Source organism: Hesperophylax consimilis, chromosome 16 (genome assembly GCF_061612785.1).
Source record: "Hesperophylax consimilis isolate HC1 chromosome 16, BYU_Hcon_1.0, whole genome shotgun sequence".
In the NCBI taxonomy this organism is placed as follows: Eukaryota; Metazoa; Arthropoda; class Insecta; order Trichoptera; family Limnephilidae; genus Hesperophylax; species Hesperophylax consimilis.
In genome coordinates this window covers 24,726,453-24,747,843 of record NC_142851.1, presented here as the reverse complement: position 1 = coordinate 24,747,843, position 21,391 = coordinate 24,726,453, and the positions used below count along the sequence as shown (strand labels likewise).

The 21,391-nt window shown below is 35.0% G+C and overlaps 1 protein-coding gene across 2 annotated transcripts in view; it reads right to left on the bottom strand.

Moving 5' to 3' along the window:
- LOC149416919 (uncharacterized) overlaps positions 1 to 19,209 on the bottom strand; it is a 45,042-nt gene extending 25,833 nt beyond the window's left edge. Inside the window, exons 1-2 of one of the 2 annotated variants that reach the window (XM_089641060.1) lie at positions 18,977 to 19,209; positions 11,248 to 11,283 (exon numbers count right to left, since the gene is read on the bottom strand). In XM_089641060.1, coding sequence (XP_089497186.1) covers positions 11,248 to 11,283; positions 18,977 to 19,045 — 105 coding nt within the window. In that variant the 5' untranslated portion in view covers positions 19,046 to 19,209. The remainder of the gene's footprint in view (positions 1 to 11,247; positions 11,284 to 18,976) is intronic. The other variant, XM_089641061.1, reaches the window with a different exon arrangement.
- Positions 19,210 to 21,391: the final 2,182 nt, after the last annotated feature.

Below are 21,391 nucleotides of genomic sequence, written 5' to 3'. Positions count from 1 at the left end.
CTCCAAGTTACGAGCACCTCGCTGAAGTTTTTATTGGTGTTGAATTTTAACTGAGGTTCAATTTCTTGCACTAATAATGATGTCGTTTCTTTACTGAGACGAAATCTTCTTTGAAACTTCTTGGCACTGAGTGTTTCAAATAAATTTGTTCTTGTACCTATACCTAAGTATAATTTATTTATAATTTCCATAATTTTATAATTTCTCCATCATCGTGAGAAAACAAATCCCAAATGTTCATTGGGAATACAAATTAAAATGAGATTTTAACCACAATCAGAAAGCGAAGGGATAAACTAAAAAAATTGACATTACTGCTTTATGAGTAGGTAGGGCTAAACACGTTTAACTCGGTTAAACAGCCCATTTTGGGTATTTAACTTTGACAGTTCTTTAAACGCATTTAACGAATTAAACTTTGTGGTGCAAGACGCCAAGTCGACAATGTGTTTAAAATTATATTTAAACCAAATTTAACTTATGGTGCAAGCCGCCCTTAGTATAAAACCACTAAACATAAATCGTCGCAACGAACTTAAGGGAAAGATCTGTTCTATTATCAGTATTTAACTCCTTACTCCTCTCTTATATATATTATTATTATATCTCTTATATACGGTACCGCCGCCCCGCGAACCATTTATTGGATAACCAACACCTCTGCCATAGGTCACCCAAAGTGGTTCACTACGTTTGGTGATTCAACAGGGTTGTCCGGCTTCATCGAGTGAGGTGTGTTCAGGATGCGCCAGCCCACCACCTGCATGGCGTGCCAGATCGGGAGAGGCTGCTTTGGGGAGACCCTTCAACCTCTCCAAAATTGGTCTCTCGACCCTTCGCCTTGCAGACCCATAGCACCGCAGCTGGAGGAATATATTTAAAGATCACTCCTGGACACGCTGATTACTAAATTCCTACCCGCCCCTCATTCCTTTGCTTCCAAGAACTTCCTTTCCTTAAAAATACTATCCACACAGCATTCACAAAGATGAATATTCCTTAAAAAAAACTGAATTTCTGCCTGTTACTATTCCTATTTTAGTTAATACATTTTCCATATTCCAATGAAATATACAAAGTCTATGAGAAATTCTCATTTCTCCATAATCATTATTATGAAACACGGCGTGTTGTTAGTTAAAGTGGCATAACATTAAAGTGTAGTGAGCATTGGAAGTTCTGCCAAACACTTCAAGGTGCGACTCACGCCCGCCATTTATACCGGTCTAACTTTAGAACGGCCAGAGGAATCATACTTGAGGAATTTCTCGACCATTCCTTCGGGGGCGAATCAGACTCGCAATTCGTAAACACACAACACCCAATACCCAACACACAACACCTAACACCCAACTACCTAAAATCCAAACACACCAAACGTGTCCGACACCTGAATGTTTTCGCATCGAAACGCAAATGAAATGGAAGTTAGAAAAAAAATTTGGAGCCAGCCGTTGAGATGTTGATTTCTTCCACATCTTCAAAAATATCAATCGTTAGAAATTTTAATAAATAACTTATTTTATCCATAGCTGTACGCCACGCCACGCGTTGTTGTGGCTTAGTCTGTCTGTGCAGATAGAGAAACAATACCGCGTGTTGCTTTTATGTCCAACAGATGTCACTATTTAAAAAAAAAATATCTGTCAAAGGTGACATCTATATAATATAGGTATATAAAAACATACGCGTATTCGAATGCAACGTTGTGTGAAAATTTCAAAGCAATCGGTGAAGAATTTTCTGAGATTTAAGATTTTGAACAAATGAACATTTAATTGAAATTAGAAACCGAAAAGACAGAAAAGATTCAGTCACATCTAGGAATTGAACCCAGGACTCTTCCTTGCCGGGGAAGTGTTCTGACCGCTGACTTACGTCGTTTTAAACTTATTATGCTTTGACTGAGAACTTCCAACATTGTCTTAATTTTTTAACGCATATAATCTATATTATTTTTGCTGTTTTCTTTATTGTGATATCCCGGGTTCGATTCCTATATGCAACTGAATATTTTTTTCTGTCTTTTTAGCTTCACATCTTTCGTTTGAGAGTCGTTAATGTCGTTTTCAATGATTAAATAATACAACTTGAGGTTTTACTCATTAATTTATTCCACTACTTCACATTATGACATTACTTTTGCCTGCTTTTGTCCAAATTTTACGAGTTTTACGATAAAATAAAATTCCCTTTTGGCAGCTTTTCTATGCTTAATTCGAGACAGGTGGTCGAGGTGACTCCCACATTTCAAGGTCATTTTAGAAATTACATTACCTTGCATATGTTTGTATTTTTATCAAGTATTTGATAGCAAAATTGACCCTAGCAGAGCCAATCCAAACAATCTGCGTAATTTATGTATAACATATTTAATTCAAAGAGGATAAAAACGTTTTCCAAGACATTTTCCAATATTGTATAATAAAAAAATAACTAGCAATAATGTTGAAAGTCGGATCAAGATTAACTTAACACTAACTAATACACTACTTCTATTAACCTAGCGTTGCTAACCTAGCGTTATTTTGATGCCATGCGTTTTTGACATGCCATGATCTTATTTGCCTTTAGCAGATCTAGTTAATATAGTAAATCCTATTAGGTATATACGTATACCACCATCAATCAGCTATTCTTAAATCATGTCTGATTGTCCGATTGAGAAAGCTTTTATTTTCAGAACATTTTCGATTTGTGGAGCCGCGTGCAAAATTCGCTTAGTTTATTGACAAAAGTTTTTGCATTCAATTGATGTATAATATTATCAAGTACCTACTGTTTTTTCTATGCACATGGTTCAAAATTGTCGGAAATGACATAATTACGAATATGATATAAAAGCCCTACCATCTAATTAATAATTAGATTTTAACTAAAATAATTGTATTCAGTGATCGCGATGGGTATACTAATAATTTGATATTGTCAGCCTTTCTTTGAACCATTAAATTGTTATTAAATTGCCCCTGGCGGCCACGTGCATATATGCATTAAATTAATAATATATTATAAATAAACGTGTGCCAATTTTATTTGGCACTATCTGACCGAGGATTCACGGCTCATGAATGAATTGACGGTAAAATAGGGCAAGTTAATTTATCAAGTCACTCGCAGATAATTCTAATATCATTATCGTTTCCAAGATGTTGGAAACTAACAAATTATCCGTTTATTCCCCGGAGTTAAGAAATCACAGGAGTAAAATGGGACCACTTAATTTGTTCGTCGGCCACAAATTAGATAGATATTACTAACGGCAATGTTTCCAACTATTGGGAAACTAACAAAAATTGATGCATTTTCCCCGAAGTGCAGGAAGAAGTGAAATCACAGGAGTAAAATTGGACAAATTAATTTGTTTGTTAGGCTAGCTTTAGACTTGTAAGTTTTTTCGTAAATTTACGACTTCTAGCCAATGGGCATATTGCATTTTGAAAATCCAATATGCCCATTGGCTAGAAGTCGTAAATTTACGAAAAAACTTACAAGTCTAAAGCTAGCCTTAGTCTTATTTGGGTACTAGCTAACGTGTACCCGGCGTTGGGGATAGACATGCACCATCGATGACATTTCTGTAGGCCTTCGATATATAATTCCGTAGTACATTATTTTGATGTATCTCATAAGTAGAGACCGGATTATATGCATTTGCATATTTGCATATGCAAATGCATATTTAGACCCTTTTCAGTGGTAGTTGCATATTTTAGCAAATAATTTGAGATCTTGCATATTTACGCTTGATATCGTTCAGATGCCTCACATAGCGACACTATAGACGTCAGATAGCAAGGCGCGCGGCCAGCGAAGCTGAGCGAAGAACTGATAACTGATCTTACTGATCGCTACGGCCGGCGGCCGGAGCGGGGGGGGGGGCGAACCTCTCTCATCTTCGCCTGCGCTCGCGCCTACTCGGCTTAATTCGGCTAATTGCCGAAAACAATTCATTCATTCGTATGAGGGGTGATTTGGTATATTTTTATGGTAATTCAGTGAATTGCGAATTTTGTTTATGACTGGTCGCACGCGCTGTTCTTTAGAGTTTCGTTTAGTGTTTTGTTTGTTTGCACGAAGTTGTACATTGTGAAAATGAACCATGCCCCCTGATAAAAAAGTACCCATACGTGGATAGCTGAATATCCTGGAATATTTACATACGACGGAAAAGTTTTATACTGCCGAGTTTGCGAGAAAAACATTTCTAGCACAAAAAAGTTCCAAATAGACCAGAATGTCAAAACCAGTGTTCATATCGCAGGAGTGCAGAAGAAGGGCCCACGACAACAAGTTTTTACAGTGGCAAGTAGCAGTAACAGTGAAGTAACCTCCAAAGGTAAACAACAAAATCACTTTAGCATGGATCTATGTGAAGCATTTCTTGCAAGCAATATCCCTCTATACAAATTGACAAATCCTGCCTTGAAGGATTTTCTCAGAAAATATTGCATAAATCAAAATATACCGGATGAATCTACTTTACGTAAAAATTACATATCATCAATTTATCTACATGTGCTGGAAGAAATACGCAATGAACCCAAGGATAACATCATATGGATTTCAGCTGACAAAACCACCGACACTTTCGGCCGTTACATTGCAAATTTGATTGTTGGTGCATTAAAACTTAAACCTTCACCTTCCTATTTGGTGGCCTGCAGAGAACTTGAAAAGGCAAATCATTCTACGATCGCCAGATTTGTGAATGAGGGTATAAAAAAAAATATTTCCTGAATCTTCTGCGGATGAAAATGTGTATATGTTGCTCTCAGATGCTGCCCCCTATACGATCAAAGCAGGCAAAGCCCTCCAAGTATTTTATCCCAATTTGATTCATGTGACGTGTTTTGCTCACGGAATTCACAGACTCGCCGAAGAAGTGAGATCCACGTTTGCGAATGTAAATAACCTGATTTCATCAGCAAAGAAAGTGTTTCTTAAGGCGCCTGCTCTTACAAAGGTCTACAAAGAAAAACTGCCAAATATCCCTTTACCTCCTGAGCCAGTAATAACACGTTGGGGTACATGGATCGAAGCTGCGATGTTTTACCATGAACATTTTGAAGCCATCAAGGGTGTTATCAATGACTTCGATAGTGCAGAGGCTTTGGCAGTTTTCCAGTGCAAATAATCGTTTGCACTGGACGACGCCAGTATTAAAAAAACCTAGCTATGATTACCACTCATTTCGCCTACATACCTGCAAGTATAAAAACGCTTAAAACTCATGGATTGGCGTTGAATGCATCTATTCAGGTTATGAAGGAAATTCGCCTTATGAATTCCTCGTTGCCAAAGCTATTCCCGAGTAAACTCAAAGAAAAATTTGAAAACATACTGAATAATAACCCAGGGTTTGAACCTTTGTGCCAAATTGATAACTTCATCAACGGGGCAGGTGAAATTTTGCCCGGAACAATAAGTTCAAAAATCGCACCCAAATTTAAATTCTGTCTAGCCACATCAGTAGAAGTAGAACGTTCCTTTTCCGCTTACAAAAATATATTAAGCGATCGTAGACACAATTTGTCTACAGAACATTTAGAACAGTACTTAGTCATATACGTTTTTAAAGGTAAATTCTAAATTTTATTGTTAAATACATTTTATAATTGATATTTTCGAAAATATAATTGTTATCCTTGAGAACTAATAGCTTACTAAAATAAAAATAAAATATGACTTCCTGTATTATTTCATGTTGCATATTTTGACCCTTTTTATCGATTTTCGTGCATATTTTAGCTATTTTTATTGCATATTTGCATGCATATTTTGGGCTATTTTTGTTGCATATAATCCGGTCTCTACTCATAAGGTTCAGCAAGCGTTAGCAATGTAAGCGCCCGAAAAAATATTTTTTTCGACTTGATTAAAAATCATCGATTTTTCTCTACTTTCTATAAATTTAAAAAGCATATATTATGTATATATAAACAATCCGAAATAAATTCTCTAAATGATAGTGAAAACCCTATCAAAATCCGTTGCGTAGTTTAGAAGAACTAAGCGTACAAATAGACATGCGCGTATAGCAATGGATAGCAACTTCATTTTATACTATTTACAGATACCTTAGACCTTGGAGGAAATTTTATTCCTTCAAGGGGTATACATATACATTGCAAATATATGTACAGGTAGGTAGGTACCTATCGTTTCCAAGAACTGAGAAACTGGCAAATGATTAGTTTACTCCCCGGAGTGCAGAAAGCACTCGAGTGAAATTGACAACTTAATTTGAGAACTCGTCGCACAAAAATAAAATTACTATTAGTTCATGTGAATTTTTACCATCGAAATGTCAGAATCGTTAGCAAATGATTCCTAAGTGGAGATACACGGGAGTAAAATGGGGCAAGTTAATTTGTGAAGTCAGTCATAGATAATGAACTTGTATTACGTATTAGATTGGTAGTATGTACCAACTTAATTAAACTCAATCTTTTCTAAAATGTGGGAAACTGGAAAATGATTAATTTATTCCCCGGATAGCGGAAAGCAGAAAAGTAAAGTGGTGAAAGTAAATTTGTCAAGTCAATCGCATAATATTAGGTTATGTACCTACTCCAAGATGTGTGAAGCTAATTAATATAAAAATAAAGAGATAAAATCACCCCAGGGGGGCAGACATTTACACTATAAAATATGGGACACTGACAAAAACTATTCGTGTAATTACTCTGTGCAAAAAGCACGAGATAATAGGGCAAGATAAAGTCTGGATTAAATAATACGCCATTAGGTAGGTATCCTTACCAAGATGTGGGAAACTAGCAAATGATTCGTTTACTCCCGGAGTGCATAAAACTCAGGATCCTGCTGAAGCATTTATAACCTCTACTCGAATGCAAATATAACGATTCGTAGCGTTATATCTGCGAGATTATTTCGAAATATGCTTTGGCAGCGAGCCATTGAGTGCTCTCTGCTGCCATTAGTATGCATTCTGATTTACTGGCGAAAATTGCTCGTTTCTGACATTTTGGAATTATGGATATAATCAAATATACCATGCATGTCTAAGAACTGAACTAGTCAAGAAATTACTCAATTTACTCAATGGTTACATGTATATTATATAAAAGAAACTGACAACCAAGATCTTGTTCAAACATAATCTTTACGTGGTATACGTTTATATGTTTACTCAATAATAAGTGACGAACACATAAAAACCAACAATTTTTAAACAAAGGAAGACATCTAACGCTTCATATCCCCTACTTCACTCTAACGTAAAAACTTCAATTCAAAACAAACTTCTAATCTACAAATCACAGGTACGCCCCATCATGACTTACGCCTCACCAATATGGGGCACGGGGAACACAGATCGTCTTGCATCATTCCAGAATGCCACACTTAGAAGATACACCAAAAACCCTTGGTTTGATCAAAAGTTCCCCCACTGATAACCCACATGGTAGAATTAGCCAAATCCTTCTATTCGAAACTTCCTATGCATCCAAACACGAGCAAAGCATGTCTCGGGCGTTCAAGCCCCGATGATAATCCCACATATCCATTCCCAGTCTCTATTATATTCCCCCCTTGATGAGTGGACTCTGGACTTGAAAAAATCCTTATTTCTTTTTAAATTAAATTAAAAATATACATAAATATACCTACAGTAAAAAAAATACAAAATAGATGGTATTTTAGCCCTATAAGTTGCGATAGGCAACACTCATCGGGTAGAAAAAACCATCCCTCAGGTACTTATCTCACCTCAGTTCCTGAGACATAGGAATTGATTTCCCCGAAACTCACATTGCACAATAATATATTATTACAAATCAGTTTGAGAGCTATAAAATTTTAAGAATACCATTTCGATATATAATATATCATTTTGGATTTTTTTTAGGCAAATGTATAGTTTTATTTATACTCAACATGTAGCGAAGCTAATTGATCTATAAATTGTTTTATTTACCTACAAAACATTTTTTAATATTTTTGGCGCATCCATAAATTGCTAAATATACCACCCATTTTATCCCCTGAGACCAAATTTAAACCACTTGGCGTAACAATAACAAAAACATGATCAACAACATCATAGTATTTTTAGAAATCTTGGGAAATTATTTAAGAATAGCTCACATTGCTTCTACGAAGTAATGTTTTCGTTATTGTAAAATTCCACGGAGTGTAAACATAACGGAAAAAACTTAATAGATGCTTTCAGCTCTGAAACTAAAATAATTATTCATCAGTTTCAAATAAGGTTTGCATTGTGAAATGATTACTTGAAAGAAAATTCTCTAAAATGAAACTGGGCTGTGAAGAGCTTTTATATTGTACATTAATAAAGCTTAAATTTCATGTTTTTTTTTTCTTCTCAAAAATGTGAAATATATCACGACCAGCTAGCTTTCGTCAGATCATTTGACCTCTGAAAGAAATTTATTTACATCTTTCTAAATCTTTTGAAGCAATTTCTGATTTTACGAGTTTTTCTTGTTTTCACGGAATTTGTGGTTTAAAAGTAGAATATATTTTTATATTGTTATATTCGAGAGTTTCAAACGGTTCAAATAACAATTAACTAAATGAATCCCGGATCTCCACCATCTGTTGGTCGTAAATTTTTGCTATGTTAAACATATTATTTAAGCTGGTATGAAAAACAACCACATCCGACAGTGTGAAGCGAAAATAAAGAGGATCAATTTCAATTCGATTTATTATGAGCTAAATCATTATTTCAATCGGTTCTTAAATGGCATGCATAATCAAAATGTTGAAGTGCCACTCCTTTGTGGATAGTCTCTGACAGCATCTGATAAGATTCGGGTCAGATATATAAATATTAAATACTAGTTTAGTATTTAATATTTAGTAGTTTAGAAGAACTAAGCGCACAAACAGACAAACGCGGATGACGACTTTATTTTATACTATTTAGAGATTCCCATTATCAAAGCATACCCCAATCGGGGACGCCATAGTCTGACGGGCTGAGTCTAGCAGAGAGCGGTTGGGACTCTTGTGCGGTTTAACATATTCAAAAAAATTAAAATAAATTCTTAATTATCTTTGATTTAGGTACATTGCCTTCATGAATACTATCTATTAATAATTTGCTTTAAAATTATCTGTCCTACATTTTAGCTGCAGTTTTGTAAGCGTAACTTTTTCATAATTTAATCTATATTAAAGAATGAATAATAAAACATTTTTAAAAGTTCTAGTATTTTTTGCGGGTTTTTCCATTCTGCTTTCACAGTTTTTTTTAAGTTTCCTACGCGAATTGCTAATTATCCAATTGCTTGTTGAAGTGACGGAGACGTGGTCTGCCAATCACAGTTTTTTTTTTTATATTTCAATGCTTCAAAATTCTTCAGGTTTTCAACAGCAAATCTCTTTTCGCGGATATTTTTAGAAATATATATAATTGTATTTTTAACACGGCTGAAATTTAACACTTTAACAAAAACACTTTAGTGTTAATGTGAACCTTCGTGGATTTTGTAATATTTAGTGGTATATACAGAAATATATAACCATCGCTGGAGGACAACATCAAGATCTAAGAATTCTTGGAAACAAATTCTAACTGTGTTGACATCATCTATTAATTCTCTGGTAAGCAATCAATATTCGCAGTTTAACTTCGAATTTTAAAATGTATTGTTTCGCATCTAATGATGCCTACACAACAGATTTTCTATCAGAAATTTATTTTTAGAACACCACAATGTTTGAAAACCATTAAATCGACAATCAGTGCAATTTTTAATTTTTAACATTGTAAACGGAACGGTCTTAAACAGGCCGAAAATCGGTGACGGTTCGAATTTCAAAAATTAAATATGGCTCTGATCGTTGACTTTTTATGGTTATCAAATAATTTCAAATGAAATGGAGTTTGAAACATTCCAAGCAAGTAGGATAAAATGTGTTACCAAAACCATATAAGACATGGTCTAATCCAGAGGTTCCCAAACTCTTTTGCCCCGTAGACCACTTGCCAAATATTTTCTTTCCGTAGACCCCCTGCCTGCCGAATATTGAATTTGCCTAAAACTATTAACGTCCCATGTGATAATCATTTATTTTTTTTGTAAAAATATTCCCTTCCCTTGCCTTCCCAATAATCGGATGGCGGTATAGTTGCTATGTCTTTACATTATGCTGACAGGGGCACCCTTGTGAGGTATTAGGTACACCAAATGAAAATGAAGCAGGGTAAGCAACGGGAATTTCTTTCTGTAGGTAGCCCTACAGAACTGCCCCTTAAGTTCTTTGTCAGTGCTTATTCCGGTCAGTTCTTCTTGTCACATGATATCCGATTCTTCAACGTTGCATTTCCATAGTCAAAATGTCCTCAAACTTAGTTTTGAAGTCTGTGTGAAGTACATTTAAATGTTGAACGCCATTATTACCCTGAACGTTTTTCAAAAACAAGTTGGGGAACTAGGAAAATTCGCGGCTTCCAATGTGCAATGTTTTGCTTGAATATATTAATTAGACTCTTAAGTAGACTCTATTTATATACCTCAATTAACAACTTTTCGAAACATAAAAAATACAAATATCAAATGAGTAATTTCTCAGTCTATTATATTTGTGTTAGGTCTATTGTGTCATTTACGGAACTCCTAAATGTTGACTTGAGGTAAATGGGGGTCCGCTCGTATGTACCCCGATTTGAATCTCGTGGACCCCCAAATTTTTTTCTCGCTGACATAGACCCCCAGCATGCCGATATCGACCCCTGGGGGTCCATATAGACCACTTTGGGAACCTCTGGTCTAATCAAAGCAACGTTCCCATTTAGTATCCTTTTCTTTTCTTCTTCACTACATTGTTACTATTGTTGCTTTGACTATATACTATTATGATGTGTTTTAACTGCTACTAATCTAATATAAGTAACCTTTATCTAAAACAAGCGAACACCTCAGCACAGGTTCTCCTAGTGAGGTGTTCACATACCATAGATTTATTAGAGATTATTTTACACTCTACTACCATGTTTTATATTAGGAACATTTTTTGTATTACTCGCACTTATCATTTATTTATCTGTAAACTGTATGTACGAGTATAGAAATAAAATAGCTGAAACTTGATTTCAAATAACGGAAGTAGGTACGAGAGAGTTGAGTCTAATTAAATATTTTATTTATTAAATGCTAACATCAAGTCAACTTGTCGTGGTCCAAGTATATGGTTCCAATACCTACCTTAATTACAACCTTACAACTTTATTATCTCAAAATAGCTTACCTTTCCATAGGAAGGAATGTATCTCAGCGGCACAGCCTGTAGAGGTTTATGTCAGCGGCAGGTCAGGTCAGGCAGGTCAGGAGTCAGGTTTCAAGTTTTGTGTAAAGTTGGGCGGCATCCATTGGGAAATAATAATCATATCCTTATTAGCTTGATTGCATTGTTCTTCAACGCCTCAACACATTTATTTTTTTCTTTAAAATAGTAACTTAAATATCATATTTTAATATTTTTAATTGCTTTGAATGTGTGTTTACTTTTTATTATTACTCTGATTCTAAGATATATTATAAGTAAAGCCATCCATCGAGGAAATGTTTGTTTTATCCTCATGTTAATCCTATGATTAAAGATAGTCAACAGCATACTTAGAGGTGGTGAAATACTACCTATATTAATAATTGTGTTGCAGGTATCGTAAACATTCACAGATAGGAGAGTTGTTGAAAGCTTTTTAAAACGCTTTTATAACCAATTCTTGTGATTTATGTGCTATCTTAGTTCTTAGTACAGACTCGTTATTTTCATTCCATAATCATTAATTTAATCGATACTATTGAATTAAATTTTACTGTTGTTGCCAGATCAAAAGCTTACGGCAGTTGTCTTATTGGTACAGGTAGGTACATAATTATAGTTGCCTACACCATAATTATACATTTTTTTCGACAGTTCTTTGATTTTTTTCCTTTCTGATTTCTTAAAATTGTTTTTAGAAAAATAAACAACCAATATTTATATCCTTTCCATTCAGATGGCATTCATTAAATATTTACGTTTAAGCGTATAAATATTGAGTTATTTCATCACAAATCTGACATTCCCTATGCCAGAAACGTATTATATGCTAATAATAATGGTGCTGTATCAATTATCAATTATACTTAAGAAGATGCGGCATCGTACAGCTACGAAAAAAAAAAATCTTGGATACTGATGTTTGGTTGTCTTCAATCAAACAGCAATCAAAATCTTATCATAATTCTTAATCACAGATAATGTTTATCAAATTAAAGTTGTATTGACTGTGACTGGTAAAGTTAATTTTGACCAATTTCCAAATCTTCAGTGGTATACGGTGCACTCTTGTGTGAAAAAGTACCATAATATTGGTAACCGGACCAAACAGAACAGTGACAAAACGAAATGCAAATTGATAAACACAAAAACTACGTTAAGTAATTTAGGTTACGTCTTAGGATAGATTTTTCATCACTTTTAATGACCAAATAACTTTTCAAAAGTGTTCTGATTTTTCACTGTTTTATGTTCAGTCATAGAACCCGTACCATTTTATCGTGTAGATATATTTTTATATTTTTATTTGTTTTTTTAAACATTTCTTTTACCTTTACATATAAGTAAATGAACACAGCAAAAGCAACTTATTCTCACAATAAGTTTATTTGATTAGTGATGGGGGGAGGGGGATTAGTACATTGATATATTCTTGTGTTTCAGTTTGTTCATGAGGTAAAAATATAAATAAAACACATAATTGCAGCTTGCAGCTAAATATCAAAAAAAGTTTATTAGAAAATTTGTTCTTGTTAAAAGCGTTGTTTTTTGTAACTTAACGTAACGTTATAAAAATCATAATATTATTATGAAATAATTCGTAAGAAATAATAATAATATTTAATTAAAGATTGAGAAAAGCAGTCGGCCTATAAGTATTATATTATTAATATGATGACTCTTGTGTTAAATTTTAATTTAAAGAGTCTTAAAGCTTTGTTTAAACGCATGTTGTTCTGTATGTTGTAAAATTATACGCGGTAAGAGTAGTGGCGGTAGTTGGTTCCGTATGGCAGACGTCCAGAGGTGGTGGAACTATAGCTGTATCCTCCTGGGCCGTCTCCAGCTGTGGAAGTGCGTTCCGTCGTGTAGTTGTACGCTCCGGGGCCCGTTCCGGAGCGACGCTCCGTCGTGCTGGAGTAGTTGCTGGAACGCGGCAGACCGCGGTCTCCCAGAGCAGTCTGGTTGCTGGTGTAGGAGTAGGAGTACTGCTCCTCGGCCCTGCGAGGTACCCCAGGAGTGTCCAACACCACGTAATGGCGCGGCGTCTGCAAATATACGCTCACTTCAAACTCTTGAACTTCGAGTGTGACTCACAGATCTCGCGCTCAGTTTGAATAGAACTTCTGAATCCATTAATTCAGAGGCTGTATTTGAAAATTAAACTAGGGGCTAGCGTCTTCAAACATTTGAAATTCGAGCGTGACTCACAGTTCTCGCACTCAGTTTGAATAGAACTTCTGAATCCATTAATTCAGAGGCTGTATTTGAAAATTATCAAACATTTGAAATTTAGGCGTGACTCACAGATCTCGCACTCAGTTTTGCATAGAACTGCTGAATACATAAATTCAGAGTCCCTGTTTGAACATGAAACTTCTTAAGGCTAGCATCTTTAATCTCGGCGTGAGTCACAAATCTCGCACTCAATTTGAATAGAACCTCTGGATCCATAAATTCAGAGTAAATTTAAAATTTTAACTACTGGCGTCATTGAAATTTTGAACTAGAAGCATGATTTCGACTTCAGTTTTAATAGAATTTTGAATTCATAGATTTAAAGAAAGTCTCGACTTGAAAATGGACTACTAGCGTCTTCAAACATTTTTGACTTCGAGCGTGATCAATAGATCTCGTACTCAAATGAATAGAACTTCTGAATACATATATTCAGAAATTTTACCTCACTTTTGAACTTCGAGCGAGAATTGAACTCGATATTTACAGCCGATTCATAATATATTTACAGAGAGTATCGATTTTAAAATTCCATTTTCAACTAGGATACGAATAAGTTCGTGCATAATCCCAAAACTCTCAATAGATACACTTTTTTAATGTAAGTAGTTGTTGCATAATAAATTTCAAACTCCGTTTGAAGTGGTAGGACAACTAGGAGATGTTTTTTCGCACTTAGAAGAGAACTACCGATTCACATTTGTCGAGTCATTTTAAAATTACAAACGTCACATCCTAGCATCCGGTGAGTAACCCTTTCACGACTTTTGGGTGAAAATTTTCCGTCCGATTTTTGTGTGTCCGTATGGGCGAGTATCGCGAAAGCGGACATTAGCAATGTTGTGTAAGAATCGATCTTTTCATATAAATATAACTTTATACAAACTGAAACATAAGATTATGTGTGTGGAGGGAATTAAGCGGGTGAAGTGGGTAAATTTGAGTGTTGGCGGAAAATTATTCCGGCCCGTCGTTAAAGGGTTAGTTACCAGATGGTAAACTCGAAACAAAACGGTAGTTTTCCAGCTAAGCGACTTTCACAAACATGCAGACATAAAAATATAATCTTATAAAAATAAACATAATGAAAATCTTTGTTGGTATATCACTTACCGATTATTTATTCGTTTCTATCTTCAATTAGAGAATTAAATAACGAAATATGTTATTTTTTAACTTTATTTATTTTAACGAAAAATTGTTATTTCGCAAACATTTTATGCGAATAATATTGAAATCAAGAATAAATGCTGAAACTAATCCAATAAAGCAACTAAATAGTTAAAATAAACAGTGCAAAAAATGTTTTTGTGTCCCATAGTTGTAGTACAAAAATCTTAATGAAAATAAGCGTTTGCGGAGGATAAAAAAATAAATCGCATTTAGTAAAATGATAAGAAAATGGAATAAGCAATATCACATTATTGTCGTGAGAAGCGTTAAAAATTCGATCGTCGAGTTCGTTGTTAACTTAAAAGCTTTAAAAGTTTTCATTACAATACTAAAATAGTATAATATCTACAAATATATAGATCACCGAATTGAGCAGGTTTGCAAACTAAAAAAATAAGCGTTTTTAATGATTGGGGGGGTTCAAAGCTTTCAGCGCGTACAGATTTTTTTTTTGTTTTTTTTTGTGTGTTTTATTATATAAAAATGAATGTTTCGTTGTTTGAGGTGCGTTGTTTGTTAATACGATGCATAGTTGCTGTAGAAGGCTCTAGTCTTGGGCTCGGTGCGCGCCATAGTCCTGTGGATCTGCGGGAGTAGGACATCCATGTGCTGCTTGTCTGTGAGGGCAGACACTTCTCCCCCTGCCTCGACGATGAGGTCGTGCCTCCTGACGGCGCTGAGCACGCGCTCCTTGGTCTTGTCCCTGGGGGAGACGTACTCCTTCAGCGGGGTGCTGAGGACCTTCTGGCTGGGTTTGATAGAGGCGCGGCCCTGCGGGGTCAAGATGTACAGCGTGGACGAGCGTGGGGCCGCGGGCTGGCGCCGGCCGAACGCCGTGATGGGGTCTGCCACGAGGCTGGGGCGGGGCACGAAGGGAACCTTCTCCCAGTCCACGGCGGTGTGCCTCTGGAATGCCCAGAATCGCTCATTAGGCGGTGCCACGGCCGGGTAACAAACCCAAGGAAGAAATCATACCACAGAACGCTGCATTAACCGAGACTTATCAGGCAACCAGACATTTAGAAAATCTTATTTTATAATGGAACTACTACTGGCTCTGGAAAACATAAACTTCCTTTCAAACTCTTGAACTTCATGCGCGAAACACAGATCTCGCAATCAGATTCAATATAATTTTAGATCCATGAAAGTTACCATATAAATCTGACTGCAACTTTAGCCCGTGAATCCATTGATAATTGTATAGATAACTGTTTAGAATTCTATTTGAAAATCGAATGAATGCCTAGACACTGACTCTAGATTCTTCGAATTTGCACAGTTAGATTTTGTTACTTCTTTTTTAGTTTTTCAGTGATGTTTTCATACATTTCCCAATGTATTGAAACACTACTGAATTTCCATATTTGCTTTTTTATATTGATAATAGTTTGTTTAAATAAATAAACATTCACCGTACATCATAACAACATTAATATTGGCGGCCATCTTGGCTGTCAGGGTCGCGGCGCATTTATATGTGAAGCGTTTTGGTTGCCTGGAAAGTCTTACCGATAAAGCTCAAATGTTCGCATAGAGAAAAAATAAGTCTACGATTGAAAGTTACCAGAATGGTTCGAACTCTGCCAAGCATGTTCTTCATTGCACGCAAAACTTTTGTGATACTTACAAAATTATTTAAACTTAATCTGTTCGGTACACAGTGTATTTGCGAATTATAAAGGAAAAGTTCTGTTTGTGTTCTGATTTTGCATGGTAGTGACAAAAGTCAATGAATTTTGAATTATCTAATTGTAAAAACAAAAAAGCAAACATTGCTGTAAAGAGCAAAAGCAATAAGGTTCTAACTACGGGAAATTTATCTAAAGAGAAAGTTTATAAAAATAATTGCATAAAAAAATATTAGAAAAAAATCAATATTTAAGGGTTCAACGATGTACCTACTAGAGGTGAAATGACAAAAATCATGAGATGATGTTGTTAAACTTTTCGTTTGACAGATTTATGGGCTACATCACCAGACTCAGTAATCTGTTCAAAAGCGCTATTCGCAGAGAAACGTACTTCATTAAGCAATAAAATACTAATGAAGTTATTCTACGAGTAGCGCTATTACTTACAGCTTACCTATTGAAAATGTGTGAAATAACCCCTTAAAGTTACTGTGAATGTTAGGTAGGATAAAATAGAATTGTGTTCGTATTTATGAATAAAGTCAGTAGTAATATTTTTTCTGTGTTTTTTCCGAAAAGCCAGAAATATAACCCTAATTTATGTTCAATAAGTTATATTTGTGCCTTTCCCTTGATAATTCGTTATTTTCTGTACCCAGTACCAGTATCTTTTAATGTCAATGCGTTTTTTTTTAAATATTTTCATTCAATGAAAATTTATGCACCAACGAGATTAAAAAAATATGTGTTTGTTTTGAAGTTCTTGTTTAAGACAATCCGTTAATGAAATGTATTTTTAAGTCATTTGTAATAATTTCAAAACTGAGTCAATGGCAGGAATTTACTTCCCACCTTAAATATTATTGTGTAGTACGTCATAACGTCACCCCACCTTGTTAAATGGCCTGACCAAAATGATAAATGAACTAATTTCTCTCCACAACTCTGGTAAAGAGAATTAAAATTATAAATTGCGTGGCTCAGCGGAGCGCGCCAAAATAAAACTTCTAATTATGAAATACACTTGAAAACTTTCCAAAATATTACGCGCACGGCACGTTGACTACTAGATATAAACATTACACACCCAATAGCCTAATAATATTTTCATGCTCGCGTACTGCGTAATACTTCTAGGGTTTACTGCCCGCTGATGAAAATTACTCAATTAAAAAATGTTGACTTCATTAGCAAGGTGAAACATAAATTTGGATACCTGCCATTATTCATACAGTTAGATTGGCTAAAAATAAAATCATGTGAACGAGAGTAGTACCTGCTTATTTTCAGTCTGATATTTTCAATGATAGCAAAATGTTGCCATAGCTTGGTTACATTTTTATAGCCAGATTGCTACATAGTTACCTACATATTATATCTAACATAAAATATGAGAGTTGTAACTACGCCCCCTCGTCATGTCGTATTAAGATTGTATCACAAAATTGTTTCGTAAACATTGTTGACAGTTTGATGAAAACTGCACGGAGAGGTTTCCGAGTTTTACGGATTCCGTTTACATTTCCCGCCTCGTTTCCCGCGTCGTTTTCCCGCCCGGCCGCGGCGCGCGCCGCCTCCCATCTCCTGTCTAAATTTGGCGCGCTGGACGCCAAAATGTTTCCGAGATTGTAATCTTAGTAGCCGCTTACACCATCCTTTTTTTATATTTGCCTGAAGAGAGGAGCCGGGTTATTTCAATACTTAAAACGAGCCGTGCTAAAATCCGGCTCATTTGCAAACAACGAGAATGTTTACACGAATGTCAAATTGTTGACGGTATCCGAGGGAGGCGCACCGTGCGAACATTTCGAAATTCGAATCATTTCTAGAATTTAAAATAATAATAATTCAAGATAACGATTGAAAAACATAAGGTCTGTATCTATTGTAATTTTATTTTAACATTTCTTAGTGCTGTCTAGACACGTCTAGATAAATGGCCGACAATTAATAATAGAAAATTTGTTTCGCAAGAATAATAGTTTACATAGTTAACCATCTCAAAGGACTTGGTAAAGTTCCAAGAAAAGCGATCGTTTCCTATTACATCGAAGACTGGGTGTAAAATAATAATGGACGGCAAAAGCAGGAATGAACGGCAGGAATTTTAGACAATTTATCAACGGAAATAAATTGTTTCGTAATGAAGGTTCTGTAATTATTAATTTTCCAATACAGGGTCCTGCATACTTATAAAAGTTATTATGGTGGTTTGTGTACGATCAATTTTCATTATTTTTGGATTTAGCTGAAAGCACAAAAGAATTTTCCATTTGAAAACCTTTGATTAGGATTGCAAGCAACAGCTCAGATTAGCGATTAAGACGACACATTTAAAAACACATCTTCATCATAATAATAATCATATTTACATTCACTTTGAGACACAAAATACTTTGATCAGAATCTAACACGTTTGATTTCATTATTATTTTTCGTCGATTCACAACATATAATAACTTCTATCAGAATTGGAGGCATTACAAAATGACACATTTTTGCACAAATTGAATTTTAGAATCACTTTTAGAGCACGGCGAGTACCTATACCAACAAAGATTTTCGGGATTTCCATCGAGAACACTTGAACATTAATAGTTTTCCATTGTTTTAAAAACGGATATGAGATAATAATTGCACATCAAGAAGATAAAATGTCGACTTACCGTCGATGTGTAGGCAGACGGGCGCGTGTAGGGCCTGCGGGTCGTGTAGAAGTCGCTTTCGTACACCATTGTGGCGGATTGGGTGTTGTTTGTTCACTAAAGACTAGTTACTGGTCGTTTAATCAACAACGGGCGGTTGTTGGATGGTTTCGGCGCGGCGTCTCCCTGTGTTGTGAAGATGCTGGTGGCTGGGGACCCTTTTAGCTGCTACTGCTTCTGCTTGCCGCTCGCTTCCATGCGAATCATTCTGGATGGCGTGACGACACGAAGAGGACGCCAACCTTTCCGATTCAAATACTATAAGTTGTCAGTGTATGTATTGTAAGCCGGAAAACGATAGTTTTCCATGTGAGTTCCTTTCCGATCAACAAATTCAACAACTGTTTTCTTTCTTCTGCCCGAAAACTAGTGAACTTCTACACTTTTATATTTTTTTAGTTCCACGTGGCCACTGATCTTACACCACTTCAGCTTCTGCCTAACAACACATAAAAAGCAAACGGAAACAATGACGACGAAGAATAGGATTTGGAATTGTTGGTAGGTAGAAGTGGTGTAGGCTATGTGCATTTTTTCAAGTTCTGGTATGAATTTATTGTGCATTGAATATTTGAAAACCACCATTTATCATCTTTGCTGACAATTGGTCCAAATGAATTATTGAGCTACGAATTATTCTTAGGTATAAAACAGATAAGTTTTCGAAGAATTCTACCATAATCACAAATTAGTTCACTTTTGAAATTTACTAATTCGATATTTATAATATTTCTTACGTAAGAACAATTCAGTCCTGGTTATCTTTTTTCTGTAAATTTAAACATGGTATATTATATTCAAAGGTTGACCACACCGTTCATCTTGAAATTGTATTTTGGTTATATTTAAAGATCGTTGGTAAGGCGTCAAAAATTTATTTATATCCTATTGACAGATCCAAAATATATATTTTTAATCCGAATTTATAATTTATTATTAAAAGGCCCTTAGTGAAATACGCCTCGATCTAATTCTAGGAAACCGACAGTAATTTTAATTAAATAAGAACGGTTAGATGTATCCGTATTACTTATAATAATTCCGCTGTGTACTTACATATATAATTTACGCAATTGACTTTAGATTATGTTTAAATGTTAAAGTTTCTGATTCGGTCTCCGTCTCAGAGCAAGAATATTTTGATAATGTTTGTTTTTAAAATTGAGGGACACCACCGATAGCTCTATTGTAACCTTTTTCCACTTCTCTAAACTTTACGAAGTGTCGTGAGTGATTTTATGTGGTTGTATGGTGTTAAAAATAGGTTTACAACTCTCAAGGGATGTTTTATTCGGTTCCATAATAACTCAACACAGTGACAATTCAACACACCTTTAAAAAGTAATATAAAGGTGTAACTAACCTAACCTAACCTACTTAACCCAGTTAATAACATTTTTTGTTTCATAACTTTCCATGACTTTATATAACTTTTTAAAGATGTGATGAATTATCATTTTGATGATTTATCCGTTCACCATTTTATTCAGCTATAAGCGTAGGAATTTGTTTCCTAGTATGTATTTAGTTCCATATGCCTCCGATGTCATTGAATTCTGTTTCTAGCAAACGTTTGATTGTGACTATGAAAAATACGTAAGTTTTAACCTTAAAAACTCGTCACTTGTAATAATTATTAATTATACTAATTAGCTACCAATCCTAAATAATAGATGACAATTAACATCGAAGAATTATGTAAAAGTTAATAGCTTTGTTATCAACCTATCTAGTGTCATGTTGAAGTTTGTGAGAAGGTTACCATAAAGAATCAATTCTGAAAATTTAGGACGAAAACATATTTGGGGCAAGGTGATGAATCAGCAAGAAATCGTCATCAAAGGTTAAATCTGGACACCAAATTTTCATCAACTGCGAGAACATGTTGTTTTCAACTTGATGACTATTGATTTCAGCGCTGAAAGATAACCCAATTTCGGAGAAAACCTTAAAATGTGGCAAACATATTATAAAGACATCGTAATTACAATGGCATTGCGTGCAAAACGTGCACTTCTGTTTAAATTCAAGTATCATTACAGCGTTACAATGTATTGCATCGCACTTCCCCTAGATAACTTTTGGAATAAGTCATTATTATTATCGAAGTAGAAGATAATACAAAATCTAAATGAAACATGAAATAAAACACAGAAAAATAAAGAGATAACGGTCACAGCTAGGAATCAAACCCAGGAAATCTGTCTTACCGGAACGATCTTAAACCACTCGACCATTTTGACTTTGATTGTGACCTATTTATTGAATATCATTTTTTCAATATCATATTTCAAACTCACAATTAACAATATTATTTTGCAACAAATTTTTCCCACATATTTGGCAGCTACCTTTTTTTAAATGATTACAAAGTTT